The 15,044-nt window shown below is 40.2% G+C and overlaps 1 protein-coding gene across 1 annotated transcript in view; it reads right to left on the bottom strand.

The window, feature by feature from the left end:
• Nucleotides 1-8,723: 8,723 nt before the first annotated feature.
• IPCEF1 (interaction protein for cytohesin exchange factors 1) overlaps nucleotides 8,724-15,044 on the bottom strand; it is a 42,978-nt gene continuing 36,657 nt past the window's right edge. Inside the window, exon 10 of the mRNA XM_059467666.1 lies at nucleotides 8,724-14,473. Coding sequence (XP_059323649.1) covers nucleotides 14,273-14,473 — 201 coding nt within the window. The 3' untranslated portion in view covers nucleotides 8,724-14,272. The remainder of the gene's footprint in view (nucleotides 14,474-15,044) is intronic.

The following is a 15,044-nucleotide window of genomic DNA, read 5'->3' as shown; positions in this document are numbered from 1 at the left end:
TGTCTTTTTTTCCATAAGGCTTGAATGTTCATTGGTAGTGCTTTGCAGTAGGTAGCATATTATTACACAACTTCTGTATCTGCATTGTAAACCTTTAATAAAAATATCTCTGTTTCTTGTGGATTTGCGCTCAACCCCATTGTCCATGCTTGTGGTGAAAACATTGAATAGCACTGATCCCAAACAGACCCCTGAGGGAGACCATTTGTCACCGATGTCCATCTGGGCACTGAGCCTTAGACCACTGCTCTCTGGGTATGGCTGTCCAAGCAGTTTCTCATCTGTTGAACAGTGCACCCATCAAAGCCATGTGTGCCCAATTTAGAGAGAGGGACATTGTGGGACCCATGTCAAAATCTTACCTATGTCCAGACGGATGGCACCCAAGGCCCTTCTCTAGTCACACTGATGTGGTCACTCCACCATAGAAGGCCACAAGGCTGGTCAGGCAGGATTTGCCCTTGTTGAAGCCATACAGGCTGTCCCAAATCACCTCCCTGTCCCCTGTGTGCCTTGACATAACTTCTAGGAGTTCCATGATGCTCCCAGACAGAGGTGAGGCTGATTTGTTGGTTCTCAGGAGCCTCCTTTCTACCCATTTTAAAGACAGGTGCAATGTTTCCCTTTTTCCAGTCACCTGGGACTACATTTGATTGCCATGACTTTTTAAATGTGATGGAGAATGTTTTAGCAATTACATCAGCCAATTCCCTCTTTACTTTAAGGAGTCTTTATACAAAGGAAGAGGAAAATTGAGTTGACATTTTCCACTGCAGAGATAGACCCCATGAACCCAAGTCTCTTTGTGTGAGTTTGTCTCTCTTGAAGCTGGAATGTAGCTGAGTGTAATTGCAGATGCTCTAGCAGAAGAAATATGCAGCTGAGTTGGCTTTGAGCTGACTTGTGCAGGTTCACTCAGCTAAAAAAGGGAAGGGAGAGCTCAACAGCTGAACACCCCATCCTTTTGGTTTTATTGTCAATAAAGTCAAGGCAGCTTGAGTGTGATTACCTGTGCTATGGGCATCTGGCTCTCATTTTGAATAATGGGAAGAAACCTTAGAAATCTACATCATGCCCTTCCATATCTCCCAATTAATAAAAAAAAAGGGCACTTAGATTGTGTTGTGGGCAAAATAGTCTCAACTAATCCTTGCTAATTAACCATAAGGATTCAGGTAATTTGGAAAAACTCTGGAAATCAGCTATGTGCCACTGCAGTGGTAAAAATACTACTTTGGTGGCCTCCAGTGGGTCCCTGCCCCACTGTGGGTTGCCGGCAGACACAGCCTCTGGGGGGCATCCCTGTCCTTGCTACTTATTTTTCACAGGTTTTCGTGTGTTGGGGTCTCATTGATCAAAGCAGTTTTCTATATAAGGTTAGTGTTTTGCCAAATTTATGAAAAAACAGTTTAGCTCTGATTTTCCAAAGACCATTCAATAATCTTTGCTTTTTTAAGTGACCTACTTCTGTGTTACTTGATTTTCTTAGAACTGTGTTTAAGGTCATGTTCTCTTGAAAGCCTTTTTGTACAAACAAACTGAAATATGTTCTTTCAGTTTTTCCTTTGCATCAAACATTTTCTTCAAGGTGTAGGATCAAAGTGATGACTTTTGTGTCAAGACTGTAAGCTGCCTGGAAAATATATAATCTGGGAATTGCTAGTACTGAAATCTCCAAACCAGGTGATAAGATCAGCACTTTACTTTCTATTGGTATCCAGTTCCTAATTTGACCAGCTGCTGTTTCTCCTGATCTTTTAAAATTTTTCTCTTGATTAGTGATTCCATGTACTACATTTTGTCAAATAACACAAAAGTAAAAGTGTTTGACTTTGGCTGAACTTTTTACCTGACACAGGATCATATTCTTCTCCTTTCTTTCCCCCACATAGATTTCCAATAACTAATTGTTTTCTTTTGAACTTTTCAAAGAAGCAAGATATTTGTGAATAAGATACAGTTTAGTTCAGGATCATCTGAATTCTCTCTCACTTCTTACTAATTCTGCAAGGGTACATATATACCTCTTATATTAAATGTTTGCTTGGTTTACTCAACAGTGCAGAGATGATACAGGCTGTTCAAATTTAATTGCTTTTTTTGTATTCCTTCACTGTGATATTTTTCTTGTATCTGATGTTCCAGAGTAGAGAAGACAAAAGAACAGGGAACAGGCAGGCTCCAGGATACACTGTTCACATGTAAGTGATGCATCACGTTGTTTCTGCACATCAATTTACTGTCACAGTTCCTTTCTGTAAATATCTATCTTATTTTTCCCTTGTAATGCTGTCAGTAGGCAGCATCACAAGAACTCATTCTTCTCCAGAGTCCTGTACATTGAGTCAGAGGGATAAATACAACCTGGTAGATCCAAATATGATAAGGGGTCTGATGATGAAGGCAGACAAAACTTGCTCTGAAAGATTTACAAATCAAGATTGCTTTCATGTACCATAATACAATTAGATAAAAAAAGAGAATGGTAGCATCATAACACTAACACAAAAGTTATTAAACAATGTTTATGAGGCTTCTATTTTCAAGAGAGGGTCAGACCATATCACAGTATCCACTTACGATGGATCAAAATTTCATGCTTTGACATTAATTCTTGGTAATGGAGAAGATTAATATCATCACCAGATGAACTCTGAACAGGGGGACCTCCCACTGGTGTTGCTAATAACTATTACCTCCCTCTGTGCTGATGGTCTCTGGCTCAATGCAGTTCATTACAGAGCAACAGAAAATTAATTTTTTTAAACATTTGATAGAGCATTTATGTTGACTTTTATACTGCCATCATCATCTCTGTAATTTGGAAGTTGAATATGGGATAATTGTGAGAAAGCTTTTTTCTCTCCCAAGAAAAACATGTGCTAGATATGGCAGAGAAACCCAAAGTCAACTGTGTGAAAGTAGAGGTAGCAGTGGAATTACATGCGTGCTTGTAGCTGTACACATCACCTTCTGCCTATTGGTTGAACTGAAGTAGAATCACAGAATCATGGAATCATTTAGGTGGGAAAAGAGCTCTAGAATCATCAAGTCCAGGATTAACCCAGCATTGCCAAGCCCACGACTAAACCACATCCCCAAGGGCCATATTTACACATCTTTTAAACACTCCAGGAATCAGAACTCAACCACTTCCCTGGGCAGCCTGTTCCAATGCTTGACAAGCCTTTGCATGAAGCAAGTTTTCCTAATATCCAAAATAAACTTCTCCTGGCACAACTTGAGGCCATCTCCTCTCATCCCATCATTTGTTACCTGGAACTCCTTTCAGGCAGTCACAGAGAGCAATAAGGTCTCCCGTGAGCCTCCTTTTCTCCAGGCTAAACACCAACAACCTCCCTCAGCCACTTCTCCTAAGACCTCTGCTTCAGACCCATCAGCAGCTGGAATTTTTAGTCTCTTTAATAGCAGGGGGTCTTCAAACAGTCAGAAAAAGAACTGCAGTTCAGGTGGCTCCCCTGTACACATATGTGCTAAAGACATTTTAGACAGAAGTATCATGAAGGTATAATGGGATTTCAACTTATTGAACCAAGAATACCCTCCATCCACACTTTTCTTAAAGCAAAACATCACGTGTTGGGATCACTTGGACTTGGTAAAGACTAGACAGCCTTTGTAGACAGTCTGAACAGAAAGTTGTAGCATTTGGGTTTGGCTTTCAAATGTCTGAATTGGTGAATTTGCCTGTGAGGGATGAGCAAAACACCATCTAAAGACATCTTCACAATGTTTTGGTTTAAAATTAATAATACAGGTCACTAGTTGCAGTAGATTCTAGGTAACAATGCCAGAACTTCAGCAAATCTCTTCCAGGCCCTGAGAGAACATATATCAATAATAAGGTACAGTCTAGAAGTGAGTGAGGACAAGAAAGCAAACAGCAAAAGTAAATTTATTATGCAGGAGAATTCAGTGAAATCAGTATTACCTATAATGGAGTAAAAGTTAGGGCAAATTTTAAATGCCGTATAGGTGGTATCTCCACAGGCTGTCTTACTAAGGCTCCCCCTTTCCACTCCTCCACTCTTTTCCCTTTAACATTACTGCCTCTGCTTTGTAGTTGCTATTTTACTTTCTGTCTGGTGTAAGTTCAGTGGAACTACTGCTGCCTCTTCTCCAACACAGCAGCAATCCTCTTTCTTGTTCTATTCTTTTGTAGAAATTATTCTTCCTTCTAAGTGCATATTTTCTAATAATGTATTTGATGCTTGCTGCTGGGCTTTCAGCACAGGTATCAATGAGAGTGTTAGAGAAGTGCTACTTTTTTTTAAGTTTAAGATTGTGGTGGCTTAATGGGAAGAAATTGTTTCAAAAGGCAGTGAAATAAAATGTTATATAAAAAGTGCTATGAAGAAAAAAAGTATTGTGAGTGTTCAATATTGTACAGGCTTTCTTCAAGCTCAAGGTGCTTGAAGAAGCACCTTCATCTGTGAATGTGTGGGTATATGCTGCAGAAAAGGCTGCTGCTGGATTTGAAAGGATTAATTGGAGCAATACAGAATAAACATCTCTCTTTCATCTTGATCTGTACTACCTTTATAATCCTCACTAATGTAGCACTTAAGAATTTAGCCTGATACTGCAGCTACAAATTATTCCATAACTTTCAATGAATCAAAGGAAAAACTAGATCTCTTTCTTCAGCTAATGCCAAAGGTGAATTTGGTGCAGTGGAATTAATTGGATGCTGCATTAACAACTGAATACAGGTATGTGTATAGTTATTTTTTTGATCTTTTTTGGAAATTTTGACAGACAAAGTAGGAGTACGAAATTGTTGCAAAGATCCTCATCCAAAGTCATTTTACTGGGAAACTCTGGGAGGCTGCAGGTGGCATAAGATCCCAGAGATAGCTATGTCTTTCTTGAACTATAAACGGAATTTATCACTGTGTCCTCTCCAGGAGGTAGATAGTATATCAGGGAAGGTGTAAACCCACAGTAGGATTTCATATCTTCCAAGGCAACAAATTGACTGGAAAACTGAAGGCTGGAGAAACTGATTTTTTTTTGTGAACATTGCCAAAAGTGGCATCATGGTTCAGGCCACACTGCAAAGCTCAGGCGCAGAGTGCTGACCTATTGCAGCTGCCTCTTGTGTGAAACACATCCTTGGGAACTGAACCTGCTGTGGTTTCCCTTGTGCCACCTTCCCATCCTTGACATCCGAGTCATGATTTACTATGTCTTACCTTGCTCTGCTTACCTTGCCCAGTGGTATCTATGAAACAAACGGAACTCAGGAACTAAGGCAGATTTGCAGCCTGTTTTTTTCTCTCCGCGGGATCCTCTTGTCCTGTGTCATTTATCCAGGTCCAGATGTCAGCTGGTGTGATGTCCAGTCCTGCCTGGGCTGTGGTTCAGCCAGGTCACCCTAGAATCCTCCAGAGCAGCTGTGCTCCTAAACCAGTCCACACCTTCCTGCATCTGAACTTTATTCCCAGGGTTTACTTCACACACTGATTTTTTGTATGAACAGCGCTGTCACACAAACTCTGCCTTCATGATTTCTCTGATTCCTTATGGGATAGGCTTCCTTTCTCTCTTTAATGAGTGAAATTCCCACATCCTCTTTTGAAGATGTCATTTGTGCCACTGTCTCCAAAGTGCTGAGCTTTGTTTGCTGCCTCAGTCCTCAGGCTGTCATCTGCTTCTTCCTAATAGTACCAGCACCATAAGTCATTCTTTTTCTTGTGTTAGAAAACACATTTCAGAAACAACACAGCTGCCTGAATTGCCTCATGTCATGAGCAGCAAGATGAACAGAATAAATTGTTTCACAGCAAGCAAATTATGCTCATGATGAAATATCACATCTATCTGGGAAGGTGATGTGTGTGTTTTACAATAACATAAAATCTGATTTGGAGCTCCTCCTGACATTTGTAGAGAAAAATTTCCAAATTTCACAGCAAATTACACCACTAGCAGAGTCATCTTCATAGCTGTTGTAATGCATGAACTTAAGCGCTAGCCAAGTTGAACTGAATTTACTGTCTGTAAAAAAAATGAGATTTAGGAAAATGCACTTTAGAAACAAAGACTCTGCTTCAGCAACAGGACTGCAAGAGCGCAGCCAGGCCTGTCAGTTACCAGGACTGCCATTGCAAGGGCTGAGGACATTGGAAACGCCTCTGACTTTTCAGCTATTTTCTTGTGACACACCATGACAGTGGCTTTTTCACCAGGCATGCACAGAACATTTCACAAGGGACAGAAATGTGGTCCTTAAGTGCATTTTACACCAAAAAAAATCTCTGACATCTGAACCCTCAAATTTTAGGGTGCTCTGCAAAACAGCTTTAATAAATTGCTGGATGAGATACATGGATATTAAATAGCCATATACTAAAAATCATCCCCATCCATTGTATGGCCAATTGGGGTATTCCACTAATCCCATGCCATTTGTTTTTCATCAGACAAAAATTACCCCTTTCCCACACCCCCTAATTTACCAGCTCTTTTTCCTTTGTGTTCACCTTTGCTGCTCAGGTGTTCACTTGCTCTTTCTCACTAAAGAGCATCTTTATCTCCAGACTGACCTTGGTTTAATTTTACTGCTTCTGTTTTGGCTCTGGAGAGGGTCAGTGTCCCAGACAGCATCTCCCATTTTCCCACTTGCTGTAAATGCTGTCACCTCTCTGCAAAACCTCCTCAAATGTGGGCTGAGACCATCACAAACTTGTATACGTGCAGAAGAGGGGAAGGCAAAAACCAAAAACCTTGTACTGGGGATAATGAAGCCAAAAAATCATGATCCTGCAGCGAACCCTCTTATTTTTGTTTCCACTCTTACCCACGAACCTGTGATTTGCCTCCTTGCTTGTGGTGCTGCCAGCAGCCAGCAGGCTGTGCTGAGGGATCAGTTTTCTCCTTCAGGAGCGCGCTGAGAGCCTCTCGCAGAAGTTTTCTCACCCGCAGTAAAAGAACTTGTTTGTCTTCCCAAGACTGAGAGCACTTTGCCAAGAAGTGGAAAGGGGAAAGATACAGTTTCCCCACCAAAATAACAGAGCAGTTTGTCACTGTGCACTGTATGTCATGTGCTGCCAAGGCTTCTGTTCGACAATTTGAAACATCCCCCAGTGATAACCAAGATATTTCTTGAGAAGAGGAAGATAATACAGGAACTTTCTCACTGACAGTAGGCACTTTCTTCCAGCCATAAGAAAAAGCCACAATAATAAGAAGAATGGTGACTGAGCCTTTCCAAAATAAGCAGTGATGACATAGGGTCAGATGCAGGGATGGAGCCTTTGCCCTCTGTGCTGCCAGTGATCATGCTCACCCCAAGCTCACAGGAAGCCAGCCAAATAAAACCCAACAGGGTTTTTGAATCAGACAAAAGACAAATGTCCAAATCATAATGAGCAACTCAATGACACCTTTATAAAACGTTGGAACAGCTGATGTTTTGTACCGCCACAAGAGGGTGTAAAGCAAAAGCAAGAGCCAAACAAGAGGCAGCCCAAGGCAGGGAGGTGAGGTGTTACAGCAGGCATAAGGGTAGACATATGGTGCCCCACTGCCTTTCCTGTCAGCATTCCCACAGCAAGCATGCCAGCAAGGATCCTAAAGAGATGCATCATTGGATGCTTTTTTGTAGAGTCTTGTTTTCAGGCCCAGAAGCCAAATGTTTGGCTGTGCATTAGGCACTGAAAGCAAGAGCACAGGCTGAGATCACATGAAAACTGTTTCCTCAGGTTGTCTTCATGACTCCCTATCTAGCAGGGGGAAAAAAGAGAAATCATTGCTTGGTAGAAGCGAAGGTATAACTTTGTGGGAGCATGAGCCAAGCTAATGCTTTACTTCTGAAAGGAAAGAGTCCCTTTCTTCCTTCCCACTTACACAGTTCTTCTTCCTTCTGCTTCTGCCTACAGAACCCGGCTGCATCCCTTCTGAGGACTCTGTCAGGCACTGACCCTCTCCATGAGGCAATTTCAGTTATCATCACTGCAGATGAATATCCAGCTTGCTGTGTCTGCTCCCTGCTGCCTGACTTGGCTGAGCTGACAGAGGTGCCCAATGATGAGCTGATTAGACCAAGGCAAGCAGTGGGAGCATGTAGGAGGTTGGGGGAAGAGAGGGGACAGAGACAGGGACATTCTTTTTTCAGCTGAGCCCTTAGGACAAGTTCATTTCCTAGGAAACACACTTTCACCATACTGCTACCTGGCTGGCCTCTCCAGCTAAACTGAAAGCCTTTTGACAAAAATACCTATCTTCTTTTAATTGAAGCAGGCTGCTCTGTGAGCTTAAAAATAATCTAGAAATGTTCCATACCTGTCAGAAGAGACTGATCTTCCTAAAGGGTGCCTACAATAACCAATTAAGAGTTAGAGTTAACTAATTTAAAAGCAGTTTCAAATACCACATTGTGAACTAGTAGAAGGCATTCCTTAGTCAAACCATTCATTGAGTCTTCGTGGTTTCAGATTATACAACTTAATAATAATATTAGTCCCACAGGGAAATTGCTTGCTTAAAGAACCAGCAAAAAATTATTTCTTTTTATAGAAGTAAACTGAAAAATCTGCAGTGAAAATAAGCAGAAAAAAAAAGGCTGAGCAAAATATTCTCTCATTTCAGTGTTTAATTGACAAGTGCAAACATAAGGCTCTCATTCTGCAAGATGTGTGTATCATTCCATGAAAATCAATTCACACGTGTAGGCAACAAGCAGTAAAAAGGCAGCGCTGAGTGCCAACATTGTGCTGTGAGTTTTAAACCAGTGAAGAAAAAAAAAAAAAAGACTCAGCAGATAAAATACTGAATCTGGATCCCATGTACTTTTGTGGTGCTGCAGGCTCTGCCACTGCCTGATAGAAGTCCTGGTAAATCTTCTTCTGTGCATGACTTTTCCTCTCTGCACAGAGCACAGTGGGACAGACACATCCATATTTCCTTTGGGCCAGCCCCCAGCACTGAAAGCTTGGCACAAGAGCACTGCTGTTTGTATGCACAAATGGTTTTTCACCAGGTGAGCTAGTTTGGTAAACACTCATAAATAAGGTGACTTCCATAAATCTCTGCTAGACTAGTGCTGGTTTTAATTCATGTGGGAGTGGGAGATGCACTTTCATAGCCTCTATTTATTTTTGGTTGGGAGAAGATAAAACTGCCATAAGCAGCTTCAAGAGCCAGAGTAATTTGGTCAGGTCCTAAGGCATCTAGGACATAGGGAGTGGTTCCTAAACTATGGCATGAGGATACAAACTATTTGCCCTATAGAAAAGCCATTCACCTACATCTTCAAAATGGACCTCGTGTGGACCAGATGGGGTGCATAAGCCTCAGACATTGGTAGCTACAATGCTTTCCCAAAGAAATGGATTCTACAGGCTGAGTGGTACAGGCTGAGTCATCTAAAGTCAACCATTTCCAGATCATACATCAAGGCTGTTGAGCTATCAATGAATTACATGCATATTTCATCTTTAACTTGCTGCCATCTTATAAAAAACACTCCCTTTGGATTTTTATCAGGAGGAAATAAATTAGGAAAATATTCATTTTTCCAGAGCAGACAGGTCTTGGAACTTCTCCCACAGTAAATTTCAAGGAATGTAGTACTCTTTTCAACACCTTACAATTTTTTTCAATGTTGAAATGCTTAGCTTTTGGCAAGCTCAGCTCCTACTACCCTATGCAGAGATGTGAATTTCAGCATGATCTTAGCTACAACCTTTTTTTCTGTTCTATTTTCCTTTTTTCACCTCAAATTTTATTTCAGTTCAGAATGAATGCCATTTTTTAAAAATGCTATAATGTTGCAGCTTGAAGCAAATGAAAATGGGATAAATCCTCAAGCATCAAGGAAATGCTCACTGACATCTTAAAATGTCTGCTGCTTTGGATGCCTGACACAAAACAGGAAATTCCACTTTGGCTCCACTACTACAAGAAAACCACTTTGGCTTCCTGTTAGCAGAAAGACATGTCTCATGTAAGTGAAGTAAACTCAGGCCCTCACTTGGGTACAATTGGTTACAATTGTCTACTTTTGTAGGACTAAACAAGCAAAATAGTAAAAAAAAGGCCAAAGCCCAAAAACCAAACGCAGTACATGCAGTTCCCCTCATAAAATTATGCTTTCATGGGTTCCTTTGCTACTTGAAAAGTTTAAAAATACAGGTTTTCATATTATCAGATTCATATAAATCTGTAATAGACATGTAAGCTTACAGGCTTACACAATAGGTGTAACACACCCATAATTTTTTCAAGTTAGAAATAATTTTAAATTCTCAATTTCCACTGAGTTTTAAATCAAATACCATGTTTTTTCTTCTCCTCCCTCCTTGACTGCCCCACACCAGCCTTTTCTCTCAATATGATGGTATTCTCCAAAATTCAAATGATTTGCAAAAAAAGAGAAGCAGCACATTATTTATTCCTGTTTATTCCTGGTATCAGTTAGGGTATAGTTAATTTCTGCTTCAGTATCTGTTACAGTGCTATGTTTTGGATTCAGAATGGGTAACACACTGGTGTTTTGTTTTCTGCTAAGCCCTGTTTTATCCCAAGTCAAGGATATTTTTCCTTGTCCCGTACTCTGCCAGTGGGGAAATACACAAAAAACTAAACTGGCATGGAGCATAGCTGGGACAGAGGACTCAAACTGACCAAAGGGATGTTCCACATTGCAGAACATCATGCCAGGTAAATAAACCACGGGGAGCTACTTGGGAGGGGGGCTTGATCTGGCACCAGTGGGTGGTGAGCAATTGCATTGAACATCACTTGCTTGGGTTTCTTTCCTTTTTTTTTATTATTATTATTTACCATTACTGTTGTATTTTACTTTATTTTAAATTACAAAACCATTCTTGTCTCAGTCTACAATTTTTACTTCAATTCTGTTCCCAATTACACAGGGATGGGGAAGGAAAAGAGAGGGGGGCTGAGCAAACAACTGTATGGTGTTTCATCTCCAGCTGCACTTAAAACCATGACAAGGTGAAACCCTAGTATTGATTGAATCATCAGAGCTAGATGTAAAAATATTCACAATCCCCACATGGAATCTCTTCCATCATAGGAAAGGAAACGTGATCCCATCTCATTCTGGTATCTCATGAGATGTACACCACCAGAACAGAGAGATTCAATTTCCTGCTGCAGAAACAGTTGAAATCAGGTATTACTATCAGGAATTCCAAAATCCCCATTGCTGGACTTCCTGCACCAACTGGCTTTACTGACAAGAAAAATTGTGCATGTGCACATATCCACACACACACACTTTCTCCCAAAAAAGTGTACAAAACATGTCCCTTGACGCAGATGGTTAAAAACTTCTTGACATTCACACACTAGGGATGCCCAGCTCCCTATGCTGTGAGTCAATAGTGCAGGTCTTCCAAATCCAGACCAAGAAATACCAGTTACTCCAAGCATCACTGAGCAGGGCACAGACTTGTCCAAATTTCTCCTGTTGAGGCAGCTCCCCGCTGTAGCTGTCAGCTCGTGCATAATTCTGTCTCTGATTATGGCTTTCACGCTGCTGGGCAGCCCCTTGTGATAAACCCAGGCAAAAACTGTCACAGTAATTAGCAATGCCAGAAAATTAATCCTGTTTCACTGCAATTTTCACTTTGCATTTTCCACGCTTTCCATTATTTTGAGTCTAAGTAGTAGCTGAAGGGAGTGGAGTTAGACTTCCTGCACAGTACATAAAATGCATTTGCTTTCCTGAACAAAGAAATTTGTTAAAGTTATAACTGGGATTAAAGTAACCCTATTCAAGAATTTTCTGTTCTTTTCTAAGCAGTGATAGAGCCCATGCTTAGTAGGTCTCCAAAACCTCAATAGTTCAACAATAAGTATCTACTGACCATCTAAAAGAGAGTAATTTAAAAGCAATTTCAGGCTATGTAATCTGTCAAAACCAATAGTGGAGTTTGGGCAGTCCAAGGGCATCTCTTTGTCTCTAGATTTGGGAAAGCTGTTTTGTCTGTGTTTACACAAGTGCAGTGTGAAAAGAGCCAACACAGCATGTACAGGCCGCATAGGCTTTTCTTTGCATACAGCAAATTTACTTCAGCAAATGGAGTTGACCCAGACTTTGCTCAGAACTGCAAAGCACTGACTTGTCTGGCCCAGCTCAATAGGCCACTTAAGCATGTGCTTCTTTTCAGCATCTGAGTGAAGATGATTTTGAAGGAAAACAGTGTTTACCTGCCTTGTTTTGTGAGAAACTCACATGTGTGATAGAACATGCAATTTGTCCTCCAATATTTATCCATTACTTAGCACCAGGTAGTTAAAAATTAAATGGACCAAGCAGATAAATCCCTACACTCCTAATTTTCAGGGTGTTCTCAGCAGTTAATTGACAGCATTTCAATGGGAATGGTGGAAAAATTATTAAAAAAAAAAGCAACCTAAAAATGGGCTCCATTTTAAGATGCAGTTACTCTAAACCAAATTGCAGCAGGTATTTAGCTTGCTTAACTTCTAATTAGAATTAGTGAAGTGATGGAATCACCATTCATATGATGATTTCCTGAAAAGAATAGCTTTTTAACCATCCAGGATTTTGTGTCTGCTTCCCCATTTAGTCATTTTCATCTATTTCCTTGCTTTTATTTTAAAAGAAAAGCTGTTGAGTATTAAAAGTGCCATATCAACACTCAAACAAATCACTACACAGGTGGAAAAGATTTCATATGTTCCCACTAACACCATTATCTTTTGTTTTGTCAATCAAGCTATGATAAAACATAAAATGTATAAAGAGAGGTGAATATGGCTGCATGTCTATAGTGTATTTTGCTTTAAAAGATAAACTGTATTGAAAACTAATGACAAAGAATATCCTCATGAAATATCAACAGAAGTGTGGATTGTCACAGTTCCTGTAGTGACATTTATTTGGGAATGGTGGACTAATTCTTGCTTTTCAAAATTCAGCACTCTGCAAAATTCCTTATATTGCAGAAGAGAGGAAGGCAAAAGCCTAAAACCTTTTATTGAGGACAATGAACCCAAAAAGTCATGATCCTGCAGCAAAACCTCTTATTTTTTTCCCCTCAAATGGAACTCTTCAAACTCTCAGAAAACTTTTTTCAGGCCCTAAGTTGTACAGATTTTCTTCATCTAAAACTCAAAGCTAGAAAAGCAGAAGAAAGAGCCACAGCGTATGCCTCAGGGTAGTCTCAGCTGCAGAGCGATTACTGTGATCTATAATGGAACACAAAATAAAGAGGCATTTCAAGTCAATCAGTAAGCACTCCCAGCTGAGTGGGCTTGGTCCACATGTGCCTATTTATATTAGGAAATTCAGCATATATAAATATATAAATAAAACATCTATACAGTACATAGTCACATTCATATAAGTAATAAAATTACATATATTTACAAAAATATTTGCAGCTTTGTTTTACACTTCTAGGTCCACATTAGGAGTTGAGTCATTTAGCTTCTGGCTTGTGAATATGATCACCTTCCTTAAGTTGGACTCTGGGATGAACTTGTACCTTTTATACTCCCAGTTGCCAAAAAAAGAAAGAACATAATTCTTCCAAGGAATTCTGCCAAGTCCATAAGAAAAGTTGAATTTTGTCTCACTGAAAATGTTAGCAAAAACTTAGAGACCTCTTCTTCTTGTAGAAAGACAGTACCTTCTTGGTCTGGACCATAAATAAATTTGAAACTCATAAAACATCAGGCAGAGCCCAAACTGGGTGCCTGGCAGCTGTCAACAGTATCAACTCATGCACAATTGCTCTTCCATTTGTCTCCATTTAAAGTAGTTGAGTGGTGAAAGCAAATGGGTACAGAGATGAAAACTAATACGTCAGGTTACCATAAAGGATAAAAAGGTAGAGTAGGCTACATCATGTTGGGATCAGTTTAGCTTCATTTCAAGGAAAGGTGTATGGTTAAAACAATCCCAAGGATCTCATATTTATACACTAGATATTACATAGTTCTGCATCCTTCAGGAGCTGGACACTTATAATTTTCTTCTCCAAAAACTGAAAACTGTTTCTTTGCTGCTTTGTTAAATAGTCTTCTTACGTATGCAGGCCACATTCAGGCGTGATTTTTGGGCAACTTGGGCAAGTTTGGGGAACTTGCCCATTTGACATTAAATGAGCTCTGCAAGAACATTTAAAACTTTGGAGACTAGGTTGTTTTCCTTTTAAGCACACTTGTGAAAAACAAACCTCAAGATACAGCAGCTTAAATCGCTTGTACATGAAGACCCGTGCAGAAAAATCTTGTCGTGTGCCCTTGATCAAATAGCACTTTCAGTGACTGGCTGTGGAGTCATTTCTTGCTCTTCACTATTCTCTGTGGATGTGTCCTGGACCTCCTGCTGCTGATAAATATCTTGGACCAGCATGATGTTTGTGCTCCTCCACTCTCTGTACTTCACCGCTGTCAGCTTTGGGTCCTCTAGCAACTGGTTAATTGTGGCCAGGTCATGTTCCTTACACTAGGAAGAGAACAAGTGGTTATTTCCACAGAAAATGTCAAGACAATTGTCCCTAACAAAAACACTCCGGGAATGTTAAACTCATGTCACAAGGAGATGGCAAATTACCCATCCTCCTGGCAGCTTGTTCCCATTTTTAGAGTGTAGGTCATCAAAGTTATGTCTGCAGTAAAAATTCTTCCCAGTTAACGGCAAATTATGATTTCATCTAGATTTTTTTTATAGGCTTCTTAGCAAAACTTGATGAGAGAAGATTCATGTGAAAATTGCACACTGTTATTCTGTCTCTCAACAAGACAGTGCTTGCATGAAACGAGACACAACAGCATTTATTTCTGTAATTCACAGCAGTTCTAACTTTTTCAAAAACACTCATTCCATGTAATAAATTTCTCTTCTCTGGGACCTGCACTGACCATAATTTTGGATATAATTTGTGCACTGGCAGTAGAGTGGCTACAATACCTGTGTCTGCCATCTACCACCAGCTACTGCTAATAAATCTGGCATCTACTTTTAGGCGAGAGCAGCTCAGACCATATATTGCAGGCACCCTGGTTCACTTGTAAGG

The sequence above is a fragment of the Ammospiza nelsoni genome, chromosome 3 (assembly GCF_027579445.1).
Source record: "Ammospiza nelsoni isolate bAmmNel1 chromosome 3, bAmmNel1.pri, whole genome shotgun sequence".
Classification (NCBI taxonomy): Eukaryota; Metazoa; Chordata; class Aves; order Passeriformes; family Passerellidae; genus Ammospiza; species Ammospiza nelsoni.
The sequence above is the reverse complement of the archived record's forward strand: the minus strand, read 5'-3'. Positions and strand labels throughout refer to the sequence as shown.